General features: G+C 37.3%; 1 protein-coding gene across 5 annotated transcripts in view; it reads right to left on the minus strand.

The window, feature by feature from the left end:
- The window catches only part of VCAN (versican), a 102,697-nt gene that overhangs the window by 16,101 nt on the left and 62,794 nt on the right, over positions 1–23,802 (minus strand). For 3 of the 5 annotated variants that reach the window (XM_019746375.2, XM_019746376.2, XM_019746374.2), the window contains 5 exons: positions 17,406–22,607; positions 14,021–14,134; positions 11,758–11,871; positions 7,100–7,258; positions 5,751–5,833 (listed from right to left, as the gene is read on the minus strand). In XM_019746375.2, coding sequence (XP_019601934.2) covers positions 5,751–5,833; positions 7,100–7,258; positions 11,758–11,871; positions 14,021–14,134; positions 17,406–22,607 — 5,672 coding nt within the window. The remainder of the gene's footprint in view (positions 1–5,750; positions 5,834–7,099; positions 7,259–11,757; positions 11,872–14,020; positions 14,135–17,405; positions 22,608–23,802) is intronic. The other 2 variants (XM_019746378.2, XM_019746377.2) reach the window with 1 other exon arrangement.

A 23,802-nucleotide genomic window follows, 5' to 3' on the forward strand; every position in this document is an offset into this window, starting at 1 on the left:
AAAAAGTAGTGGGATTAAGACACCTAATAGTTTCTAACATCTCCCTTAAGTGTGCTGTTCATAGACAAATTACTCACATACTATATAGTTGAGATGAAAGTTGTGAAAAAGAGTTTGCTAGAAAGTATATATAGAGAGGAAGATAAATGATTCTATAGTGTTTCCTGATGTCTGGCTCCCCCTGTGCTTCAAAGAATGGTCTTGGATAGCAGATGAATAAAGGAAGCTCTGTCCAACCTTAGGCAACAATTTCTCCATGGTCAAGCAAGCTATAAAAAATAAAATGAGCTGATAACATTCAGGAGTAAGATTTCCTTTTGCTTGTTTCACTATATTTTGGATTTGGATAATAGGATTCTTTAAAGCAATTTTTTCTTCAAAGAATATAATGGTAGAAAGTGTGCCTATTTTTGAAAAAAAAAAAAAAATCCTTTCAAAGTTTTGAGTAATTGCTGGTTTCCTGAAGTTCCATGGAAAATCTGCCCTGATATAACTCAAACCTGAAGGGGTGGCAGGGGTTGAAAAGTTTGCTTTCCATTCTTTCTTCCTAAAGCTCATTCCAAATGTATTCTTGGAACAGCCATGGAGAAAACTGTTATCATTCCAGTAGGAACACCTGTTTTCCTTTGGGTTAATAACCATATAAGATGTATTATGCTTGGCGATACGAGTATACTTCTATTTTTGAGGAACAGTTTTTTTTCCTTTTCACCATAATTGAAGTCCCACCTATTATGTTTTCATATTTTTCATACTGGTACAACTTTAAATAAAATATTTAATTTAGATAAGCAAAAATTGTCACAAAGAGAATCAGCCAAAAGTCTAAATTGGTCATTTCAGGATTCAAAAGATAACAGAGCGAGTTGGTTGAACAAAGTATGGATGTTAATTATTATTGAAAAAGTCTTTATTAAGTCTCTATTTTTGTCAACCACTCTTCTAGCTGCTGAACAGTTAAGAGATGGAAGTTAATCCCTGCCTCAGAAACCTCATTGTGAGGAAACTGACCCCACAGGGGTCTGTGGTGGGATGGGAAGGGTGCACAAAGGGATGCAGGAACACAAAAGAGGAGTTCTTAGTTACACCCAGCGAGGAAGGCTTTCTGGAAAAAGGACGTCCTTGGCTAAGCAAGGTATTCGAACACTTATTAAATAAAATTAGGGCAGGACATGTGAACATTCTAAGCACTAGAGCAGGTGTATGCAAAGACCTGCAGAGTGAGTGGTCATGGCTTATTCCAGATAGTTTAGGAAGTGGCAGATGGAGTTGGTGGACTTGGTATGCTATGCTAATAATTAGAATTTTTACTGAAAGCAATAGGAAGACACTGAAGAATTTTAAGAAGGGAGTAACAAGAGTTTATAGCAAGGAGAGAGGAAGGTCATAGACACTGAAAAACAGATCTGGGGGAAAACACTTCAGCCTAGTCGTTCATTTAACAATAAGTTAAAAAAGAACTTAAAAGTCAGCTAATAGTATAGAAGCTAGATAAGAAATATTTGTTTAAGTTTGCCAACTCTAATGTGTATTTAACTTAGATGGTTTAACTTAGTGTCTTTGAAGACATTACTTGGATGACAAGTAAAGTAATTCATTACTGAAGTTATTTGTTAAGGTTTCTAATAAAGCACTTGTGGCATTTCACTGTTAGAGATCAATAGTCAAGTTAAAGGATAACTAGTAGCAGAAATAATAACTGCTGGCAGAAATAACTTAGTAGACACTCAGGTGACAAAGTGAAAATGTAAATGTGTTAAGAGAAAATAACCTTAATATAACTCAGAAGGGGAAGCCTAGGAACAATTTTATTCATGAATACGCTTTTGTGAAATTTATTGGGCAAACAAACCAAATAAATAATAAAAAAGATTTTAAAACATAACAAAAACAAGAATTTGGCATTTTCTTAATTATATCAACATTCTATTATAGAGGCCAATAACGTGGAGTGAATCAATCAAAATCTGAAGAAGGGCAATTTAGATAACTTGGACAAATAACATTGTTAATTTAGTATAAGCAAATCAATTGAATTAGTTTAGCTGGAAAGCATAATCATGCTAAATATAATATAATTATACTGCAAGTTGATTTGAAGCAAAGTTTAATTATTTCAAGAAAAGAAATTATTGAAATTGAGACCTAATATAAACTTGTTTGTTTTTACTGAATGTTATACTGAATAACCAAAGATAATATACGGTATATATCAAAGGTTCTTTTTGTTTTAATACTGCTCTACCTCCCAAGAAGGATAAGCTCTAATAAATCTTTCAAACAAAAAACGGGGGGATGAAGGGGGGCGGGGTGGGAGAAGGGGAGAAATCACTCTAAAACATAAACAAAGTCCTTAAAATTGCACACAGTCACGTTAACACCATTTCCAAGTGTAAGCAGATACTGCGTGCCCCAATAAAGAGTTTACTATTAGGGATATTTTCAAAAGCAAGACACTTGGCGTAAACAGCGAAACAAAGGAGAACTATTTTATTCAAAGGCCTGTGCACATATGGAACCTGTTAACGAGATGGTGGCTGTAGAAAGAGCTACAAACTAGTGTAAGAGACACCTAGGCTGTCTCTGAAAGGAAGGGATGGAGGCAAGGGTGGTTACAAAAGCAGAAAGTGGGCCAGAGATCAGTCAGATGGGAGGGAGACAGGCTGTGGGCAGATGGTCTTTTCTGTTCCAAAATGTTCAAAGTTAAGGGACACTCCTTACAACACTTTTATTTTACACAAAGAGTGAATTAAGAAGAAACCAACGGCCTGTCAGAGTTTTTTCTGGAGTTACTTGTGTCATTTCTTTGATAAATTTTGCTTGTTTATGTAATTCATTTGTTGCCTTCTTCAAACTGAGGCCCTCACTTGGTGCTCTCCCATAATCCTTAGGTTTCAGTTAAAAATATGAATTAGTTTAGAGTATGGCTCCTGTTTATGTTATACAGTTATCTATGTTAGGTTCACTTACCTTCCTCTGAAAATTTCTGGGGAAGATCAATATTTCTCTTTCGACAAAGTACAATGCTCACTTATTTACCAAGTTTAGGACCAGACTAGACTGTGGAAATTTTTTTTTTTTCGTTTTTTTTTCACAGTAGTTTTCAAAGTCCATTAAAAATCAGTGGACATAGATTAAAAAAAATAAATAAATTGTTGAGTTTGCTCGCTTCAGCACAGTGGAATAATGAGGGCTGATGAAACAAGCTCACCTGAGTGGCAACTGACAGGGAATAGAAATCCCCTAAGATAATTTACAAATGTTACAGATATAAGCCAATATTCAATCTCATTGATCAATTTCACAGGGAAAATAGGGCCTTATCCTAGACATTGTGAGAAATAAAAAGCAAGCAAGAAAACCACTTCTTTGAAGAGCTGAACTGCTAATGGAGGGACCAGAATAGACATCTAGTAACATGCAAAAATGCTAAGAACGAAAACATGCAAATTAAGTCCATATAACCAATGACAGATTGCAAACAGTCAGGCTTGGCCCAATCAGGTCAGTACATAGCAAATGACAGGCTTTACATACACACCACCTGGCCAGATACAGCTACTCTAAGCTCAGGGCTGGCACAGACAGGTATACTTTGAAATACGTAGTGGTCAGGGCACCACGAAGCACCAGTCGGAATTGGCCACCAGGGTCCTTGGCATTCTAGCTTCTGGCACATAGTTGGGAGCACACAAGGACCCGCCCTTTTCACTGGGCTATTTATAAGGAAAAGTTTGTGGATGGAAAACTGAATGGTAAGTATCCTAGATACCCAATTTGTCCCACAAGAAAGAAATATGCATTCAACAAGAGAAACCTCATTCAATGTCTATACTACATAACATACATTAACACAATTATAACAACAGTTTTAACTATCTATAGTATACCAAAGAAATCCTTTTAATTTTTATGTTCAATTATAAATTAATAAAAACAAACTCATTTATCGTCAATTAAAATTACTATATAAGGACTTATGCCATACCAACCGCTATTAATCTAATTGACCAAATTTATCCCCCTTAGGTATAGCAAAATAAAAAAATAATACAGATGCAACAACTGCAGATATACCACCTAGCTAGGACAATTAGAAGAAAATACGACTATTGATCCAGAGGGTGTGCTTCATATACCTTACTGGAAATGTATTTTATGGACAATCTCTATTTTTTTCTGAATCTTGCCAAAGAACCTACTTACCAACTCGAATGACAAACCGTGCTGATTAAACATAAAGAACGATGACAGATAGAGGGCAAGCCAAGCTTTATTTCAGGGTTGCTAAAAGCAAAATGTAATGAGGATACTCTTTTTAAAGTCAAGGAGATACCAGCCAGAAGAAGGCCTGTGGCTTTGGAGACAGGCCTGAGTTCAAATACTGACTTCACCACTTAACAGTAGTGTGATTCTGAGCAAATTTCTCAGCCCACTGACCTTCTCTTTCTCTACTTGTAAAATAATCTAATGCCTCCCTTAAAGGTTATTGTAGGGAATAAACAAATGCAAAGCGCCTAGTACAGTGACTGATAGAGGTGGACTGAGCACAGGAGTACCAAGAAGCTTTCCTGAACAGACAAGTGTAGAACTTCCAGAAGCAGCGATTACTTTGGCATCTGTTTTAAGATGAACTTTACATTTTGCCAGACTTTACATTTTACATTAAATCTGATGAGTGGCAGGTGGCAGGTAATGAATGAAATTTAAGCAGCTAAGTAATCCATACGCAAAAAGAGCTTAAACATTATTTTCAATTTTTCTTCTTATTTATCTAATTTAGAAGTTGATTTACACTTGCTGTCTAGCCCAGTAGATCCCAACTTTGTCTGCAGTTTAGAATCATCTGGGGAACATTTAGAAAGTATAGCTGCCAAAGATTTTGCTTTCCTGGATTTGAGCTGAGGCCTAGGCAACAGTTGTTTAATTACACTCTCTTGGTGATTCCAACAAACAGCCACGGCCTGGGAACACTAGTATAGCTAACCACACTTGAACTGTTTCTAAAAAATTAGACTCATGTGTATTTATTTACCAGTAGTGACTCCAAACAGCTTCCCCCATCCTCACTTAAGAACTGTACTCCCTCCTGCTAAAGGTTGTGGCCAGTATTACCAAAGCACTCCTTTCCTTAAGGAGAGACAGCTACAGAAACATAATCAGTAGAGTTTAAGTGGAAGGAAATTCACAAGATCAAAATTCAACAACGCTTTTTAAAATGAAAAAAAGGGGAATTTTGCTTGGCTAAAAATTAGCCATGCCTTATAACAGATTTCCAGTGCGATTATGTCAGAGGGAAAAATATTTTTTTTTTTTAAAGGCCTTCTTCTCTCTCTCTCTCTCTCTCTCTCTCTCTCTCTCTCTCTCTTTCTCTCTCTCTCTCTCCCCCCCCTCCCTTCCTCCCTCCCTCTCTCTCTCCTTCCCTCTCTTTCTTTCTTTTACAGTTACTCTTTTTCGAAGCAATACTAAGCAAAGATAACTATCTGAAAGACAGACCTGAGGCGATTTTGATTATGTGGTTTTTCCATTCAGTGGAAATCTGATACACTCTTCTTATAAAGAAAGCCAATGACTGGAGCACTGGTAGTTGGATCAGTTCAAATACAGCCCTGTTGTAACCCCCTCTATTTCACTGAGTGACCATGAATAAGTCACTTAACAGGTCTCCAGTCTAAGGCTCCCTCCACACCGTGCAATCAGCACACAATACCGAGACCCTAGAATTTGTATCGTTTCCATCAGCAACTTACCAGTGTGCTGCCATCAGTCCAACGGAAGTCATGCTCAAACATCTTGTCGTTGAGGCCGATCCACTGATAATCATGGCCCAGACCTAAAAGATGGTAAACAACACAGATATTTTTATTACCTTTACCATATATGGATAAAATGCATCAAAAAATGATTTTCAGAGTGAATCATGAATCTTCTTTTCTGGCTAGAGTTTTTTTTTGTTTGTTTAGTTGTTCATAAAAATCTTTCATTGCCTAACGAGCTTTTGTTCTATTGTCCAAGGTGCTTTAAACTGAAAAGCTAATTTGCAAACTTTGTGAAACATTAAAATATCAGACACAGACAATTATTTTCCTAGCAGTTTACTACAAGTAATTTTTTCACCCTTACTCATGATAGAAACTTTCCATTCATTTCTTTTTTTTTTTTAAGCTATGTATGCCATTGGCAAAAATTCAGTGACCCAGTAAAACGTGACAGATCTTACCCATGGGAGCCTCATTTTGGAAGCCACATGTTTCTTCTCAAACCATTTTAAACAGTGAACACCTAGACCAGACAGTTCTGCAAAGTTTTCTCAAAAATAATTACTTTCACTGTGAGATGAGTCACTGGCAAGCATACCATGCAAAAAAGTTAAATGAACTTCTATCCAGACTGCAAATTAACAACTGAATTTCTAAAAGACAGCAGGCATCAAGAGAACATATTTAATTGAGTATCAAACAATGCTTCATGAGCAAAAATGTTCCATGTATCTGCTACATAAAAGCTAGCTGTCCTCCTCTTTGCTATAGTCTAAGGAGTTATTAAACAGCTCTGGTAGTAAGTTTCGTTAACATTCAGTCTCCATTTATTCATGATCTTACTACAAAGCCCACTTTCTATAGTCTAAAGTAATTAGAAACTTGAATGACAACCAATTATGCAGAGAGGATAAGAATAGGGTGCTATTAATTCAATTTTAATTAGCGGGATAAAAAAATAAAACAATATTCTCTTTAGAGAACATATGAATATATTCAAGATAGGTTACCATGAGAAGAATTAGACTGAACCATACAAGGTGGACATTTTTCTAAGTCAAAAAAAATGATCAAATAATAATTTTTGATGATTCAACCTATAGCATGCTGTCTCACCTATTATTGCTGCCGACCAAGAAGTGCCTTCCTGTGTTACAACTGAGTATTTCCCCAAATGAGGCTCTTATATAGGAGAGATGATTTTAAGTAGTTCACAGATGAGGGATTTAGTAAGTTGAATCACAACTGAGAAAGCTACTCTTTATTTAGTTAGATAGAATGCTAAGAAGTTGGTGAGAATTAGTGAAGCTTCAGGAAACCAGTGTATATTTGGTACATACGATTCACAAACATTTGTTCTTCATGAGAGAGGATGCTTGTGAGATGAGCACCCTGAAGACGGCATTCCCGTTCGGCTGCATCCCACGTGCGTCGATGGGCGAAATACTTGTAGCACTGCCCTTGGAATTTGTGCCAGCCATAGTCACATGTCTCAGTGTCTGGGAAGAAACAAGGCAGAGGCTTATGAAACTCATGTACGTCATTCAAACTTGGCTCATCTATCCGAGTGTTAACAGAAGACCCAAGTCAGTATCAGTACAATGTTCCTGAAGTAAAGGGTTCATAAAATTGGTCATGATGACAGAAAAATTATGATAAAGAGAACCAAACTGATTCCTGCTAAGTGGGTGGCTCCACAGCAGGTCTTCCAATAATGTTGTGTCGTTTCCTTCAACTTCTTTTTGTGGTAACATTGAGGAACTTAACGCTTGTATCAATTAGCCCATGGTTAGATACAGGCCTGAGAGACTTAACTGAAATAAAGACTTGTTCCACCCAGCCATACATACATATATGTATAGAGGGTGTGTGTGTGTGTGTGGTGTGTGTGTGTGTGTGTGTGTGTGTGTGTGTGTGATGTTTCTCTTTCATAACAAGCACACTGTAACCAGTATCCAGATGGCACGAAAACTTTTTTTCCAATATACCTAATTTTACACTGACCGTATGCTTCAGCTATACTTTCTAGATTGTCAGTTTTTATGCATTTTCACAGGAACGTAGCTTAGCTCATAGCATTGCATTCTCAGTGGTAATCTTCCCTCAGACTCACCCCCTCTTAACTGGGGTTAAACTTTATTTACTAATAATTAACAGAAATAATTTTGAGTTTCACAAAAACAAATGTCACAAATGTATTTAACTAGTTACATGTAAAACTAACAAAACTGCAAAGTTCATAGAATTTTAAGCACCAAGAAAACTTTCCAGATTACCTAATGGCCATCTGTTCCTCCCCTAATTTTACCGATCAATGAAGAAAATAAAACCCTACTACATGAAATAAATACGTGTTTTATATATCAGACTTTGTGGCCAAATTGAAAGTCAAATTGTCTCTCGACTTGCATTCCATCTACTCTTCTTTCTGTAATTGTGGAAAAGTATGCATTCTAAGAGATTTAATTTTTTTCTGGCTTTGGCGATTTATACTATAATCATGCAACAGATGCAACTTATCTCTGAGAACAGTCTTTATTTCAGTTTAGTCTATCAGGTCTGTTGTTTAGTTACAGCCAGCTGACTAATTGGTTTAAATCATGTGCACTGGAAGTTTTGAGTTTTATTAGTGTTGTTTGGAGACCACCAAATCTCATCGGAAAGGACTCAAGACACAGCTAGATGATTTGGTATAAAAGTAGCACTCAGTGCCCAAGAATGAAGCCTATTTTTATTACTTGGATGTGGTAATTTTCCTGTTGGTAAGTTCTCATGGAAGAATTCAGAGGTGAGGTGCGAGTGGTGGGGAAGAAACAGATCCTCATACATGAGGGGGTTAGTTTATCTGAGAGGAGAATTGGAAAAAAATTTAGAACACTCACTGCCAAAGTTAATAGTGCATAATAGCATAGATGTAATTATAATAGCATAGATTTCCTTAACCTGGAAATTATTGTTTATTTTAAGACAGCGTTTAAAATGCTCAAGGATCCCTAATTTATTGAATAATACATCCGAAAATATTCTTCTATACACTCTTTCTTATCTTCTATTAACCCAAATGGTTATAGTTTGGTTTTCTTTGTCTTTTATTATCAAAATAGATTATCATTAAGTGTTCTTCCTCTTACACAAAAAAACCCACATGATCATAAAATTTACATGTACGACCACGTCACTGCCACAATGTCTTTCTCAATTAGCATATTCATTCCTATAAGAACATAATTCTAAAAATAGGGGCAGAGTTTCTGTGAAAACTAAACAGGGACAATTTATGTATCTGTACTATATAAACTATAGCTTCCCAATGATTATAAATGTATGTGCAACTACCACTGAACAAAGTGACTTAAATAAAGCCAAATAGCCACACTGATTTACTTAATTTTTATTACTCATGGATTCAATAAATATGTAAGGAAGGACTACGTGTCAAGCAGCGTCTCCTAGGATGCTCTTCGAAAAGAGATATCAGAAGCAGTCTATTTGCTTTTCCAATCTTACCTAAAAATTATGTAATATACATTTATTAAAAGCCAACCCTTTTGGATGGTATTTTCTTAAAAAATCATACTACACATGGAAATACTTCTTATGCTTTAAAATTCCCATAGTGCATAGGTTGCATTACAAAGTCTCAGATTTAGTTTTCCCTGTGTGTGGGGGAAGGTGGTGGGGGGAAGGCATGACAATGCCTATTCATAACCACAGAAAACCAATCAATACTTTTAAACAATTTCACTAAAAATCTATTCTCTTTATGATATGTAGGCAATGTTTTCAACGTCTCTGACAAATAGCTGTCAAGCTTTAAGAAATTTTCAATACTTAGGGACTTCTCACTGGCAAGCTGTATCCTTGACATGGCTGGGAGCAATTGTGTAAGAACTGTCTTTCCACTGTTCTAAGACACCCCCCCCCTTCTAGATTTCATATCTATTATCATTACACCAAAATGTGGCCCTTATTCCAGAGTTACTGGGAGTTGGGATGTTACTAATGCAGAGAACAGACAAGGTCAGCTGAAGAAACAACACAGTCATCACCGAAATTTGGATTAAAAAAAAACTGTTTAGAGAACAACGCTGCTGTTAATGAAGAAAACATTTGTTCTTAGGCAACCTGAAAAGAGGAAAAAAAAATCTTTCAGTGTCCTGGCAATAAATCACAGGAGCACAGCTGCATCTGGTAGACAGACTGCGATAGCTCTTTTTCAGTAAATAATGTGGATGAAAGTTAAACTTGCTGTAATATAGAATGTACCTGAAAGTTAGATGACACCACAAATGAGAGGAAAAAAAAATCAAAACCTTTTATTTTTAACATTCCTTTAAAGGGATGGAAAAGGTAACTGGCCCCAAAGTTCCTCACAAGGATCTGTTACCACTAGATCCATCAGGTTCACACATAAAGGAAATGCTTCTCTGTAAGAGTTACTTTAGAAGTGTAAAGGTATTGAGAAAAACCTGGGCTTTAAGCGGCAGCATAGGTTCATTTTTCTACTCACTGATTTACTAGCTGTGTGACTTTGAACACACAGCTTTTTCTCTCTGGGCCTCAATTTCTGGCATACTTAAGGCACAGAAATACTATGTCAACCAAGGGAAATTATATACATGGAAGCATTTAATAAACTATAACATATCCAACAAATAGTATCCCTTTTTATTCTCTGCCAAGAATTACGGCTAGTCACCAAGATCAGGGGCTTTGTCTGTTTTCATTCACACCTCTATCTCCAGTGCCCAGAACAGAGCCTGGAAGGCAGCAGGTGCTCAATAAACACCTCGTGAACAAATGATTTTTTGAATTGCTCCTTATAGTTGGAACTAAGAGAAGCCAGAATCATATAAACATACTTTAATATGTTATGTGTCTCACACTTTGTTTTCTTCAACAAATAGTATCTTTCTCACTGTTTCCCTTTAAAAAGAGGATCTTAATTGGTCAATTTTCATATTTACCTTTCAAAATTCTAAAACAAACTGACTCATCCTACGCAATAAAGAGAAAGGAAAAAAAACCCTAAACACTCAGCCATCACCCATCCCCTTTGATTGGCAATTGAATACATGCTCCTTTTATTTTTGCTTTAATTGTGGTGATGTCTGGAGTAATGCTGAAAAGCAGAATGCAGGGCCAGACCAATGCTTCTGAGTGTCTAACACATTTTCATTTTGTCTGGTGGAATGGAAGTTTGGCACTGGCACTTTTGTCAAAGCCAAACCACTGTATGACTTTAAGTACAGTAAATCGATGTTCCAAAGCTTAGTATGCTGAGCATGCAATCTGCTTCTGATTGACGGACTAAGAAATGTTCCCATTAACCACCTAACATACACTCTCAGGTTGGCCATAAAATACAAATTACAGGGATCATGAGATTCAAGCCTCAGGAACATAGGCCTTTCTTTCATTCAGAAAAAGTAAATGCTTCTTCAGTAGGAAAATTCCCTGTTGAGCAGATTCATGATATCTTTTACATAGTGTTTGCCAAGCCTAAACTAATGTATTCTAACAACTATATCAAGTCATTCGCCAGAGATGATTGGTTATGAAAAATAAGACCCTTGAGTCTCAAATGGTTCAGGGGGAAAAAATAAAGGCAACTGACATTGAATTCAATGCTCCTTGGTACAAAACACATTGGTCAATGTTTAATTTGTCCTGAAGAAGAATGCATATAACAATGCTCCTCTTGTTGGCTAGGAGTTCTGAAATTCAGCTCAGTGTGCCCATCTGTAACTGCATTCTGATCAGCAAAACAACGATCAAGTCAACACTACTTTTCAAACGTTGTGAGCTATGGAGCCATAAGGAAACCTAATGTATTTAGATAACCTGTGAATTTCCTCTGCAGGAAAGAATATGCACTATGGCCAAAATTGCTAAAAAAAAAAAAATCTAAGTCATTATGAGAAAAGGCTATCTGGAAGTAACATTCACAATGAAGTATCGATAACATTCATCGTACAGATGTTGCAATAGTTCTTACCTTGCTCACAAAGTGCACCAACATAGCTGGGAAGACAGAGGCACCGGAATGTATTAAACCCATCAATGCATGTGGCTCCATTGCGACAGGGGTTCGAGTGACATTCATCAAAATCTGAAATAAAACCATAAAAGACCAAAAAAAAAAGCACTTTCAAAAAATGTCAAAGCACTTTATTTAGATATAAGAAAGCCAGTTAAATTAGAATTTCAGATTTAAAAAAAATTTTCGTATAAGTATGTCCCATGTTATATTTAGGATACACTTAAAAAGAAATTATTCTTTTTTTTAATCTGAAATTCAAATTTAACTGAACTGTCCTGTATTTTTATTTGCCAAATATCTGGCAACCCTAAGATAATTTCAAAGATATTAGTGGAAGGCCATTATTTCCATTTCTTCTAGATGAGTTATGTGAGCCCTTACTGGATAAAGTTTTAGTCTAGCCTTCGTACCCCCAATCCTGTTTCATGCTTTGATTACCTCATAAGCAATACTGAAAACACCTAACTGGCCTCCCTACCCCCGGGCTGATTGGCTATGAAAAATAAGACCCTCTCCAATATATCCTTTCACTGTGCTGATTATCATCTTTAGACACAGTCATGTTCATTTTACTCATTGGCTTCCAAGTATTCCAGAGATACGGGTTGCCCAGGGCAGCTGTCCTCAAAGTGAGGTCCCTGGACCAGCAATATCATCATCACCTGAGAATGATAAAAATGCACATTCCCAGGCCCACCCCTGATCTACTGAATATAACAACAAGCTGTTATATTACTTACTATAATTACATATATATTTAATATGTAATTATTCCTTAAATGAATGTTATATATTGCTATATCTATATCTCCATGAATTAGCACACAGATAAAGCTTATCTGTTGGCTCTTTTCTTTTTACCAGGCCCTCCAGGTGATTCTGAAACATTACTAAAGTCTCAGAATTACTCAACTAGAGTATGAAGTACAGCTATTTTGTACATGCATTCAGGACTTTCTCACACCTGTCTAGCTCCAACCCGTGTTCTAGTATTCGCTCCCAATATGTTTCTCCCCGGAATCCCCTAAGTAGGCACACCTGGACACTTGCAGTCACCCAGATGCATTCTGCAGTTTGTGGTCTCTGTGCTTTTGTTGGCTGTGTCTAAGTCTCCCACCACCGCCCTTCAAAATCCTCCCCACCTTTCAGATCTGTACTAAATGCAACCTTTCTACACAGATTTCTATGATCTCCTCTGATAAAATTAACAACTTTATTCCCATAGCATTTTGCAGTTCCACTAAAACTTTAATGTTTATATTAAATAAAAAATAATATTTAAAAATGAATATACAAAGTAAATTGAATTTCCAATGGGGTATATAATGATTCTTATCTAAAGAATTGGTCTTAGTAATGATGATACTATATAGTAAGGATACCAAACACTTTTATAGTGCTTGCTAAGTGCCAGCCACTGTTCTAAGAAGTTCACATATTAATTCATTCAATTATTTTATTAGGTTGCAATTGATTTTAATGTAAAACAAATGAGGACTAGATAGATATGTATATATGTGTGTGTATGTATGTATATATATATATATATATATGTATATATATATATATATAGAGAGAGAGAGAGAGAGAGATCTATATATTATCTAGACATAGATATCTATATATAGATAGATGCATATTATATATATTACTTGCTATAATTACGTATATATTTAATATGCAATTATTCCTTAAATGAATGTTATATATTGCTATATCTATATCCCCACGAATTAGCACACAGATAGAGCTTATCTGTTGGCTCTTTTCTTTTAAGACAAGCGCTCTTTTAATATGAGTGTTGGGGTTTTATCCCAATATTTCTGTGGGCCTTCTTTACTTAATCGTTATGAGAAAACCATCATCTAAAAGGATATTGAAGTTGATTATTTATTGATATACAGTTCTGGGGGTGGATTAAGTTATTTTGTTATATTTATGCAACTTTACATTTGTAGAGTCTATCTGTAAAAAACACAAAAGGTCTAGTAAATCTCAGTAAGCCTCACTGAGTCTTGGGTATACTGACAACATTTAATAACCATCTGTCCCCATTTCCCAGAATCTACTTAAATTACTCTATGATTTTAACTTCACTGAACATATAATGTGTGTACACATGGACTTCTCTGAAATCTTGATTGATTTGAACACTATAAATTCTCCCCCGATATATCTTTTGGAAAGCACTACGTTCTTTCAGGCAAAGACATCTTACCAAGTTCACACTGGTCGCCACTGTATCCTGGCACACAGGTACATACATAGGAAGTTTCTGTAGAATAGCAGGTACCTCCATTAAGGCACGGGTTCGTTTTGCAACGATCAGGTCCTATCATGTTCAGGAAAGTAAGAAAAACAATTAGGCTCATCTCTAACTTTCAACGTATTTTAGCATACAATGCCATTTTTTTGCTACCATAATATAAGCTTTATCACAGCAATTTAGAGATATTACACATAAAAATTAACATTACTCTCTGGAGTGTTTCTTGGCATTATAACTAATTGTTACAAATTGCATCTATTCATTTCTGGGATTCAATCATCACTATTTTTAAATAATATTTTGTACAGTATCTGACAACTAATACATTCTACTGCAGATTTAGTTGGCATGATAATGGCAATTGATTTTAGTCAAAAATGATTACACATATGTGCACAGTGAATGGAAATGTATTCTTTTAAACGAGGTTAGTTCATGTGAAATGGCTGGATACACAGAACATGCATTCTTTTTAGCAGATTGGCTTGTTACCATCATTTGAATTATTATTGCCTTTTACCACTTAATGCTCAGAAACTGTTTTTCTTCGAAAGTGTGCACTGAAGTCTCTTCTGCTACATTAATATGCTTTTTCCAAAAACACGTTCCAAATGTACTCCTTTAAACTACACTTGGAGAAAAGCAACACATGGATTAAACTCTACTGTGTAATAACAAACCCAAACCCCAAAGCCTCACCTAAAATGAAACCCCCAACTTTTATTACATTTTTCCTCATTAAAACACAAATAAAGTCGATAATCCTAGCAGATAAATATAAAAGTCAAAGACACAAATTTATGAGAAGAGAGTTTAAAATATGTTTTCTAAATGCAAATACTTTTACACTATTTGAAGCACATGTTATTCTGTAACAATGCTTGGATAATTGTTTTTTACATTAATAGATTATTATTATTTGAATATTTTTCTAGAATTGCTTATTTCGAGACGTTCAAGAATCCAAATTACAGTTAAAAGTTTTACAAAGTCATTGACATAAATAGGTTATATATGGAATACAGCCATACTTTCAGGAATCTTAAGACGTGAAACCCTGAAATAATTACACATGAAGAAAAGATGTCTACTTAAAAAACATGAACCTAAGGGATATTAGGATAAACAAGGTACTGCTATAGAAGATAACTGAGCCTTTTTCACATAGGAACGTCAAACTCAAACTTTCTGAGTGTTAAGCAAATTCTACTACGAAGACTTAACAGATTCACTTTTTCATGAGGGGCTTCAACACTATGATTAGGTTAATTCAGATGCTTACAGCTGCTTCTTCAAAAACTACCCCAATTTTTCTAAGACTCTTTCTCCTATACTTCTAAAAATATTTAAAATCCCCTTAGCCATTTGAGCCCTCTGCCTTTGAAAGTACTCTGCCTAGATGACAGGGCTATCATCAACAACACATGTCCACATTGCCCTCAGTATAAAATCATCATGACACTTACGTAGAGTGTTTGGTAAAACTGCGCCACCCAAATGTGAAGTACTGTTACTATTCCCACTACAAACACTAGGCACCATGCTGAAAGAATATGTGACAAGGACTTGGCAAGAAAGTGGCCCTTTCTATGAACTGCAATTAGCTTAGTATAGGAGACAAGTTTTATTTTTCTGAATTTTGTTCTTCCCTACACAGTTTGAGTTAATTGCTGAAAGTTAAATCTGCAACAGCTAGACCAGGCAATCCAATACAAACGGCCGTTTACTGAACTAACCTAAAGTGACCATCTGTTTTGCAATGAAGACGCAAGCTCTAGTTCTCATGAATATTGTAGGCTGGATAACGGACATACATTTCTCATTCATTTGTCAAAACTGACTCTCTCTATATGTATATAGCTATTACCAATGATTTCTATATCATATTTTCACCAACCTGCAGTACATTTCAACTAAATTACAAAAGAATACATATTGGCCAGATTACTTGGTTATCATTTACAGATTAGAGAGTGATGACAAAAAAAAAAAAATTAATCAACCACCTCGGATCAATTTTATTCATGAAATACTTCAAGCCATTTATAAACGTTGCACTTTACGACTATTTTACTCTATCTGAAGTACAGCAAACTGAAGCATCAGTGACACAAAAGATAATGTTGAAACGATCAGAAGAATACTAAGTATAGCCATGCTCTAAAACATATGCATTAAAATAAAACATATTTTTCAACCAACACAGATCTTGAAATACTGATTTTTGTTTTCTTTTTTCTAGGTAGTAGCTAGGTGGTGATGGCTACTTATGGATTCTACTGACACTGTTATTTAAATAACATTCCAGGAAAACACCATTGTTGAACATTTCTCAATATTATCAGGCTAGAATAAAAGGAAAATAAACTCTACAAAGTAATAAATATCCCAAGATTTCTGGTTTACATCATTAAATATCAATTATCCATTTTTATAATATATTAACAGGAAACCAGCAAAGAACAGTGAAAAGACCATGGACTTTAAAGTGGGGCTGATCTGGATTGAAATCTCACTTCGCCAGTGTGTGAGGCTGTACAACCCTGAGCAAATGACAGAACCTCTCTTATAAATGGGGATAACAGTGTGTGCTGTATAGCCTTTTTGTTAAGATCAAGTGAGATAGTGTATATGAACCAGTATCAAATTCATGCTTTCTGTCATTCAGTAAAAACAAAACAAAACAAACAACAATAACAACAAAAAACAACCTCTCTCGATGGGCAGAGTGTGAATAAATACTGAATGAATACCCACTATGGCTAGGCACTATGTGAGAATCATTATGTAGACTATTTGGAGCAAGAAAATTGCATAAAAGTATGAACTGATTAACTCATACTGCACAAACTGTGACATGTATATTAGAGCTATTTACTACTGTCAAATTTTAAAGGCCTGACATATTTTGATATTGCCATAATAGCAATAAATAAATGTCCGTGAGAGATTTATAAAAATTAGATTCTTTATCTGTTTTTAAGACTAAGGTGTGTAACTATGGAACATATGACAAAGCAATACTTCAGTTGTGAGTAAAAGAAAAATGAATTTTTACACCACTAACTATTTAAGTTTTTCCATGGTGTAATTGTATGTTGTTTCTAAAACCCAGAACAAAACAAAGAACATCCATACAGCTCAGAAATAATTTATCCTTACTTTCTTTGCATCTCCTTACGGACTCAATTCTGTAACCTGGCCTCCTGTTTTGTGAACAATATGAAAATCTCCACTGATTTAACATTACAATAAAAATTATGCACGTATGTGTGTTAGGACCAACGGACTGTTTCCAAGTATGGAAACAGATTTATCAGTGCCGTGACCTTACCTGGTAAATAGACTGCTGTGCCTTCCACTGACTCTTCATTCATGCCAATCAGGTAACTGGTTTCATTAGAAGTTTCCAGAAGGTAAAGTGATGGTGTTGCAAGCGCAATACTTAACTCTGCAGTATGTACTGTTGCCTGATCACTGGAATCAAGAATTCTCGCTGTTACTTGCTGTTCTGATGCTGCTACTGTGGAATCCTGTCCTCTGAAAAAAGCTGCTTGTGTTTCAGGGTTTATTTCCAGAGAAGAAGGAACAGTGGGCCTCTCAGAAGTCTGTGGGCTGGGCTGAGGTACCACACCTGTTTCAGCCCCATAAGTCGCAGAAGTAGAATGTGGCCACAGTGTAGCACCTTCTAATTTAATTTCACTCGCCTCTGTAACAACAGTTCCAGCCTGAGGTGTTCTCATACTAGGAAATACCTTGATTGTTTGTGCAGAAAGTTGAACATTGGTTTTGTTTGGGGAATCTTGGAGAATCTCAGTTCTTTCTTCAGCAATTAGTTCTGTTGGAGAAGCTTCCATTGGTTCTAATAAATTAGGTTTACTTTCATCTTCTGAAGGTTCTAATTCTGTGTCAGGAGGTAAGGGTGGAGGCCCGGTTATGTGAAAGTATTCTTCACTTGATGGTTTGAAAGTCATGTCAATATTTGCAAGATTTCCTGGGGACATTTGGGATACGCCGGCATCCACACTAGGCAGAGCACTTGGCTGGGGGCCCTCTGTGTGTTCAGAGGCTCCGCTGCCTAAGTGAACAGTGAATGGAGATGATGGTGTCTGAGAGGACAACTTTGCAAAAACAGTGTAATCTGGGGGATTAGATCCTTCCATCATATTAGGTGCCTCTGTTAAACTCTGAGCCATAAGGTGGATAGTACCAATACTTACGTGAGGTGTTGAATCTATCAGTGTCTCCCCGGCGCCTGAAAAGAATTCGGGCTGAAAAGAAGAACCTACATATTTCTTTTCTTCATACTCTTCCTGTGTCCTTTCCGAATGACCCAATGTTGATATTACTTCACTTTGGTCTGCAATAGCTTGGCCATCAGACAGAGTGCTTGATTCAAAGATGTCTTCCAGGGCTTTTGCTTCAATGTTTCGTTCTTCAATATTTGGATGAACTGTGGCTGACTTATTAGGAATGGGCAGGGATGTCGCTGTGGGAAGCAAAATATCTAATTCTGTTTCTATGCTTGGGATGGGGATCCCAGTTGTGAAGATAAAGTCCACGTGATCTAATTGGCTTCTGTCTTCAGACGTCTTCGATTCATTGTGTGCTGCCTGAGTGTAGCTAGCCAGAACAGTATCGCCAGAGCCCTCAAAGTTTTCCTCAGTTAAAGAAAGGTTAACAGCAGCCTCATACTTCTCCTGAATTTGGGTGCCTTCTTCATTACTGCCCTGTGGTCCTGATGGTATCTCTGGATCTATGTCCGTTTGCATTCCAAGGATGTCTTCGTAGATGGGTTTAGTGTGATCAATATCTATGATAGTATTTTTATCTGATGTCAGCTCAGGTAGAATTTCAAGGATAGTACTCTCTGTAATTGTCAATATTAAATCCTTATCCTCTTTGTCCAGATCTATAATAATATTTTCAGTGGCTTTTCTTCTGTCAGGTTTTAAGGTGGAATCCTCGAATCCCCTGAACTGGTCGTGGAAAATATCCGCAGCAACTTCTGTGGGCCTCTTATACGACACTGTATTTGACGGCGTGGTAATTGGATCAGGGGAGCTTTCGTTCTGCTCTGAATGAAGAGGCAGCACCATTGACACTGTTGGGAATTCAGCAACCGTAACAGTTTTAGCACTGGGAACTTCGGGATACTTTTCCAAGGATTTATCAGAAACAAATGGGGTGCTGCCTTGCCTGGTTGCCTGTGTAGTGCCAGCAGTGTGGACTAAATCAACGGTATCCAATTCCCCAGATCCTTCTCCAGAATGTTCATGAAACAAGTCAGATGGTTGTGGTGCTGATGTAACAGATCCTTCGGTCATCTCAAGAGCATATGTTCTAGCTGGAAAATCAGTGGAAGAGGGGGCTGTTTCTCTAGTTTCTCCTGTTGAAGAATTCTTGTTAGAGACTTGTTCAGCAGTAGGTTGTGGTTTACTAGTCTGGATTTCTTCTGCCGAACTGTGAGTCTGATTTGGAGGATGCTCAGTGTCTGCAGAGAAAGTGAGAGGTGCCATAGAAGGTACTTTTGTCCTGGTGTCACTTAAAATTTCTAGTGATGTTGTGTTGGGTGCCAGCTCAGTATCTTCAGAGATGTTGTCTGTTTTAAAAAAGAGTGGTTGAACTTCATTTGCCGCATTTTCCATTCCCTTATAGTCTTTAGTTGTACCACTTAAGATGCTAGTTTCTAAACTTTCCATTTGAGAAGTCTGGGGATATAATGTGCTAATGATTTGTTCCTTTTCAGTGAAATTCACTGATACTGTAGTAGGCAAAATGTCTTCTCCTGATCCCAGTCCAGAGAATAAAAGATCAATATCTGACTCTTTAGATACTGGTCTCATAACTTCGGAAAAAGGTTTTATATTTTCTTCCACTTTGATTGATGGATCTGTAACCATACTCTCAGCTAGTATAGATTCAGTCACTGAGGCAGTAGCTAAGAAAAAATGGGATTTTTCAGTAACTTCAGGGAGAGTAGTGTAGGGTTCAAAACCCTTTGTACCTGGCTCTGGAACAGGCACGTCAACTAAGGGAATGCCTTCCTCCTCCATTTCCTCATCAGTACTGTAAGTTTTCTTTGTTGTTAGTGTAGAATAATCTGTGCTTCGGGGTCCAGTTTCAGTAAATGTTTGTGAATCAAAAATTATTTGATCTGGTGCGACAGAACTTTGGGGAGAGTCAAAAGATTTTTGTTCTTGAATCTTTTCCTCTGATGCTATTTCACTTTCAATTTCTTGCCTTACAGTGTTGATTTCTTGCTTAGACCATAATTTGGTTGGCTCCATTGTCTGGGGCAAGTCCACTGAAACTGTGCCATTGACCTTCACTCCCCCATTTTCTATTGGAGCTTCAGTCCCTTCAGCTTCTGCTCCTGGTAAAATGGTGGGTCTTTTATCAACTTCTTTGAAAGTACCTTCTCCCAACAGTTGGTCAATAAATGAGGATTCTGTACCAAGAGTCCCCATAGCACTGGGAGACAACTGGTCAACGGAGCTGCCGACTGAGACCAATTGCTCACCTGAGCCCTCGGCTGAGGCTGTGAACTCTTCCCAAGGGAAGGCTGAAGTGCCAACCGAAGTGCCACCTGGTCCTTCCAAGTCAGCTATGTGATTGATGTGATCTGAAGTGGGTGCTACAGATGGTGAAATCTGGGTATCCTTAAATGCTGCATCCCCAGAGCCTTCCATCATTACTCTTTCTTCTTTTGCTTTGGGATGAGATACTGTCGAGAATTCTCTAAAATCACCACTGAAATCTTCCCCTAAAGGAAAATCTGTGGAAAAGCCATTTATTTCTGCCCCATTATTTGGCTCTCTTAAACCCTCTAATATCAGGTTTTCCTTGGATGTTTGGCTTATAATTTCAGTAATCTCTCGACCCATCACAGTATTCAAATCTAGTCCTGTTGGCTCAAAAGGGAACATAGTTTCTACGTGGGAAGACAAAGTGCTGCTGGCTGCTTCCTTTTGGTTTTGGATTTCAGGCTCTAAATTTAATGAAAATGAAGAAACAGTGGTGGTTTCTTGGTCAGCAGCAGCTTCTCCAGAGCCCTGCTCCATAAAGAGAGAGATGGGGCTACCTGGAACAGTGGACAGCCCTTCCTGAACTTCAGGCTGACTGCTGCTGTGGGGCTCAGTGGTCTGCGCCCCCAGATTATCTGAAACATTTGTTTCTGTAAAGACAAGAGTAGAGCTTGTCATATTCTTTTCAGACTGTGTGGCTGTTGTCAAGGACTTAAAACTGTTCCAGGCAGCAGATACTGAATCATTAGATGTAGCTTCATCTGAGTTTCCTAATTCAGAGGGTGAAGTTAATTGATCTGATCTCTGTGTAGGCAAATGTAGCTGAAATGTGGCAGCTGGACCTGTAGTTCCCTCCTCCTCATCTTTCCTTTTCTTTCCCTCAAGAGATGTACTGGAAACCCACTCAGAAGTGCCTGTTTCCCTTACAAATTTGGTAGGCACTACTTCTATAGACGTTTGTTCATAAGCCGAGTAAACGGTTGCAGGAGCATCAAAAAGGTTGTCTGTGATCTTTATTTTGCTAGTGTCTAAAGTAATCAGTGTATCTGAAGTATTTCTCTGTGATAAATCAGTTACCACAGTGAACATTTTATCTTTATCTTCTTCTGCTTCCCCAGAGCCTTCGGGAGTTATAATTGAAAGACTCCCTGCAAGCTCTACAGTTTGTCTCGGTGTCATCTGCTCCCGGCTTTCCACAGTGGACAACGGGTCAGCAGGCTGAGGATTTCCCATTAAGGTAACTGATAGTTCCTCTGAAACAGCTGACACAGAACTTGGGACAGTACCTGGAGTGTATGTGATAGAAGTACTTTTTTCCGCCTCTTCACCAAATATTACTTCGGTAGCTCTTGAAAAGATCATTTCTGGGGATTCTTGGTCAATGGCAGCATCTCCTGAAGATTCTTCAGAAGACAGAGGTACCGGTTCAGTATGTTCATGTACTAGATTATCAAGTTCAAGACCTCGCTCTGTGACTGATTCTGGTTCCTCCGTGGCTTCTCCCTCATGGAATGGGACTGTGGGGAAAACATCAGATTCACCACTTGAAAACTGTTCTGGTGCTTCAGGGTAAGTCTCAGGTGTCCATGTAATTTCAAGCGATTCAGTTGTTTCTTTAGATTCATTAGGTTGCAGGGCAGTAGATGATCCAGTTTCGGCTGTTATAAACTGATGAGTATCACTTTCACTGCTGTCTGAAAAATTCTGAGATGGTGCAACACTTTCAAACTGGCCACGCCTAGCTTCTGCCATCTCTGGGTCCTTGGGCACAGTGGTGACCAGGTGTTTCCCATTTATGTACTGTACTGATGGGGTGGTTGTTACATCAGTAGCATTTGCACAATCTTCCTCTTCCTCTTCTTCACTGTGGTATAGATCTAGTTCAATTAAGTCAGGTAAAATTTCAGCAATTAGATGGTTCTCTGGATCTGTTTCTTCACTACAAGATTCATCTTCTTTAGATTCTGAATCTATTGGATGACCAATTACACTCAAATCACTCATTCGACCTGAAAAAAACAAAGAGTTTTCACAATACTTAAATAGAACAGTTGGCAGTGTATGACAGAAGAAACTGATAGCAAGGCTGGCAGATCACACACACACACACAAAAGGAAGAATTCACATTTTTCACATTAAGTGCAATCACCCTTCTACATTCTCAGTCTTCAGATTTGCTGTTTTATGTTAACAATAGAAAAAAATAAATACAATTTCAGATTATAAAAACAGGTTATAAAAACTCTTTAACATGTTTAACAAAACGGTGTCCATAAAATGAAACAAGAAATCACATCTATACATTGTAATAGTGAAATGTGGGAATTCATCGTGTGTGAACTGAAAAGAAAATTAAAAATTAAAACCATTTCCCCAAATCATACAGAAAAAGTAATTGGTTAATTGGTTATTGTTCTTTCTGTAAAGTGATGCTTAGACACCCTCTGTTCCATAAGGAAATGACAAGAGATTCCTTCCGGTTTCTTGTCGTGATCTGTCTTACAGAAGATGGTTTTTAGAAAACTAGAAGAGAGGTTTCTTTATAGCCCTTTCACAATGCAATGACAACCCCTCCCCATTGCAACAGTGACACAACACTTAGCTTCACAAGCTGCGGCCACCTCCCAGACACAGTGCAGGAAGGCTTGGATGGGGGCCTCTGTGCACACAGGAAGAGCTCACCGAAAGCACCAGGAAGAAAAAGCCCCCCACACCTTTACACCTTTATCTTTTATGAGACCTGGATTGGCTGAATTATAATTCCTTTTTTTTTTTTTCACATTTCCTCCAAAGGAAGTTTAAGAGTCACATCTAAACATTTGAACTAGCATACTTTAAATAACAGATACTGGCAGAAGATTCCCTAGATTACACGCATAAATTACCATAGGGTACGAACCACTAAACCCAGTTGACATTTCTGCCTCCAGAAATACACCTTCAAACTCTTTGTCTGGGCATCAGGAAGGAGGAAATCCTGGACCCTCACTCTTATCAGAATGCAATTCGGGTATCCTGGGAGAGGGTCCTGCCACTACAGCTGCCCTATTCCCAGCATCACAGCAGTGTGAAAAGGGGCCTGTGCGTGCACTGACCCATGAAGAAGACAAAGTAAAACATCGAGGATTGTACAGCATCTTGCTCTCCAGCCCCCAGGAATGCTGTTGCAGAAATAGTTTTCAGCAGAAATAGTTTTCTGCAGA

This window comes from Rhinolophus sinicus, linkage group LG03 (genome assembly GCF_036562045.2).
Source record: "Rhinolophus sinicus isolate RSC01 linkage group LG03, ASM3656204v1, whole genome shotgun sequence".
Classification (NCBI taxonomy): Eukaryota; Metazoa; Chordata; class Mammalia; order Chiroptera; family Rhinolophidae; genus Rhinolophus; species Rhinolophus sinicus.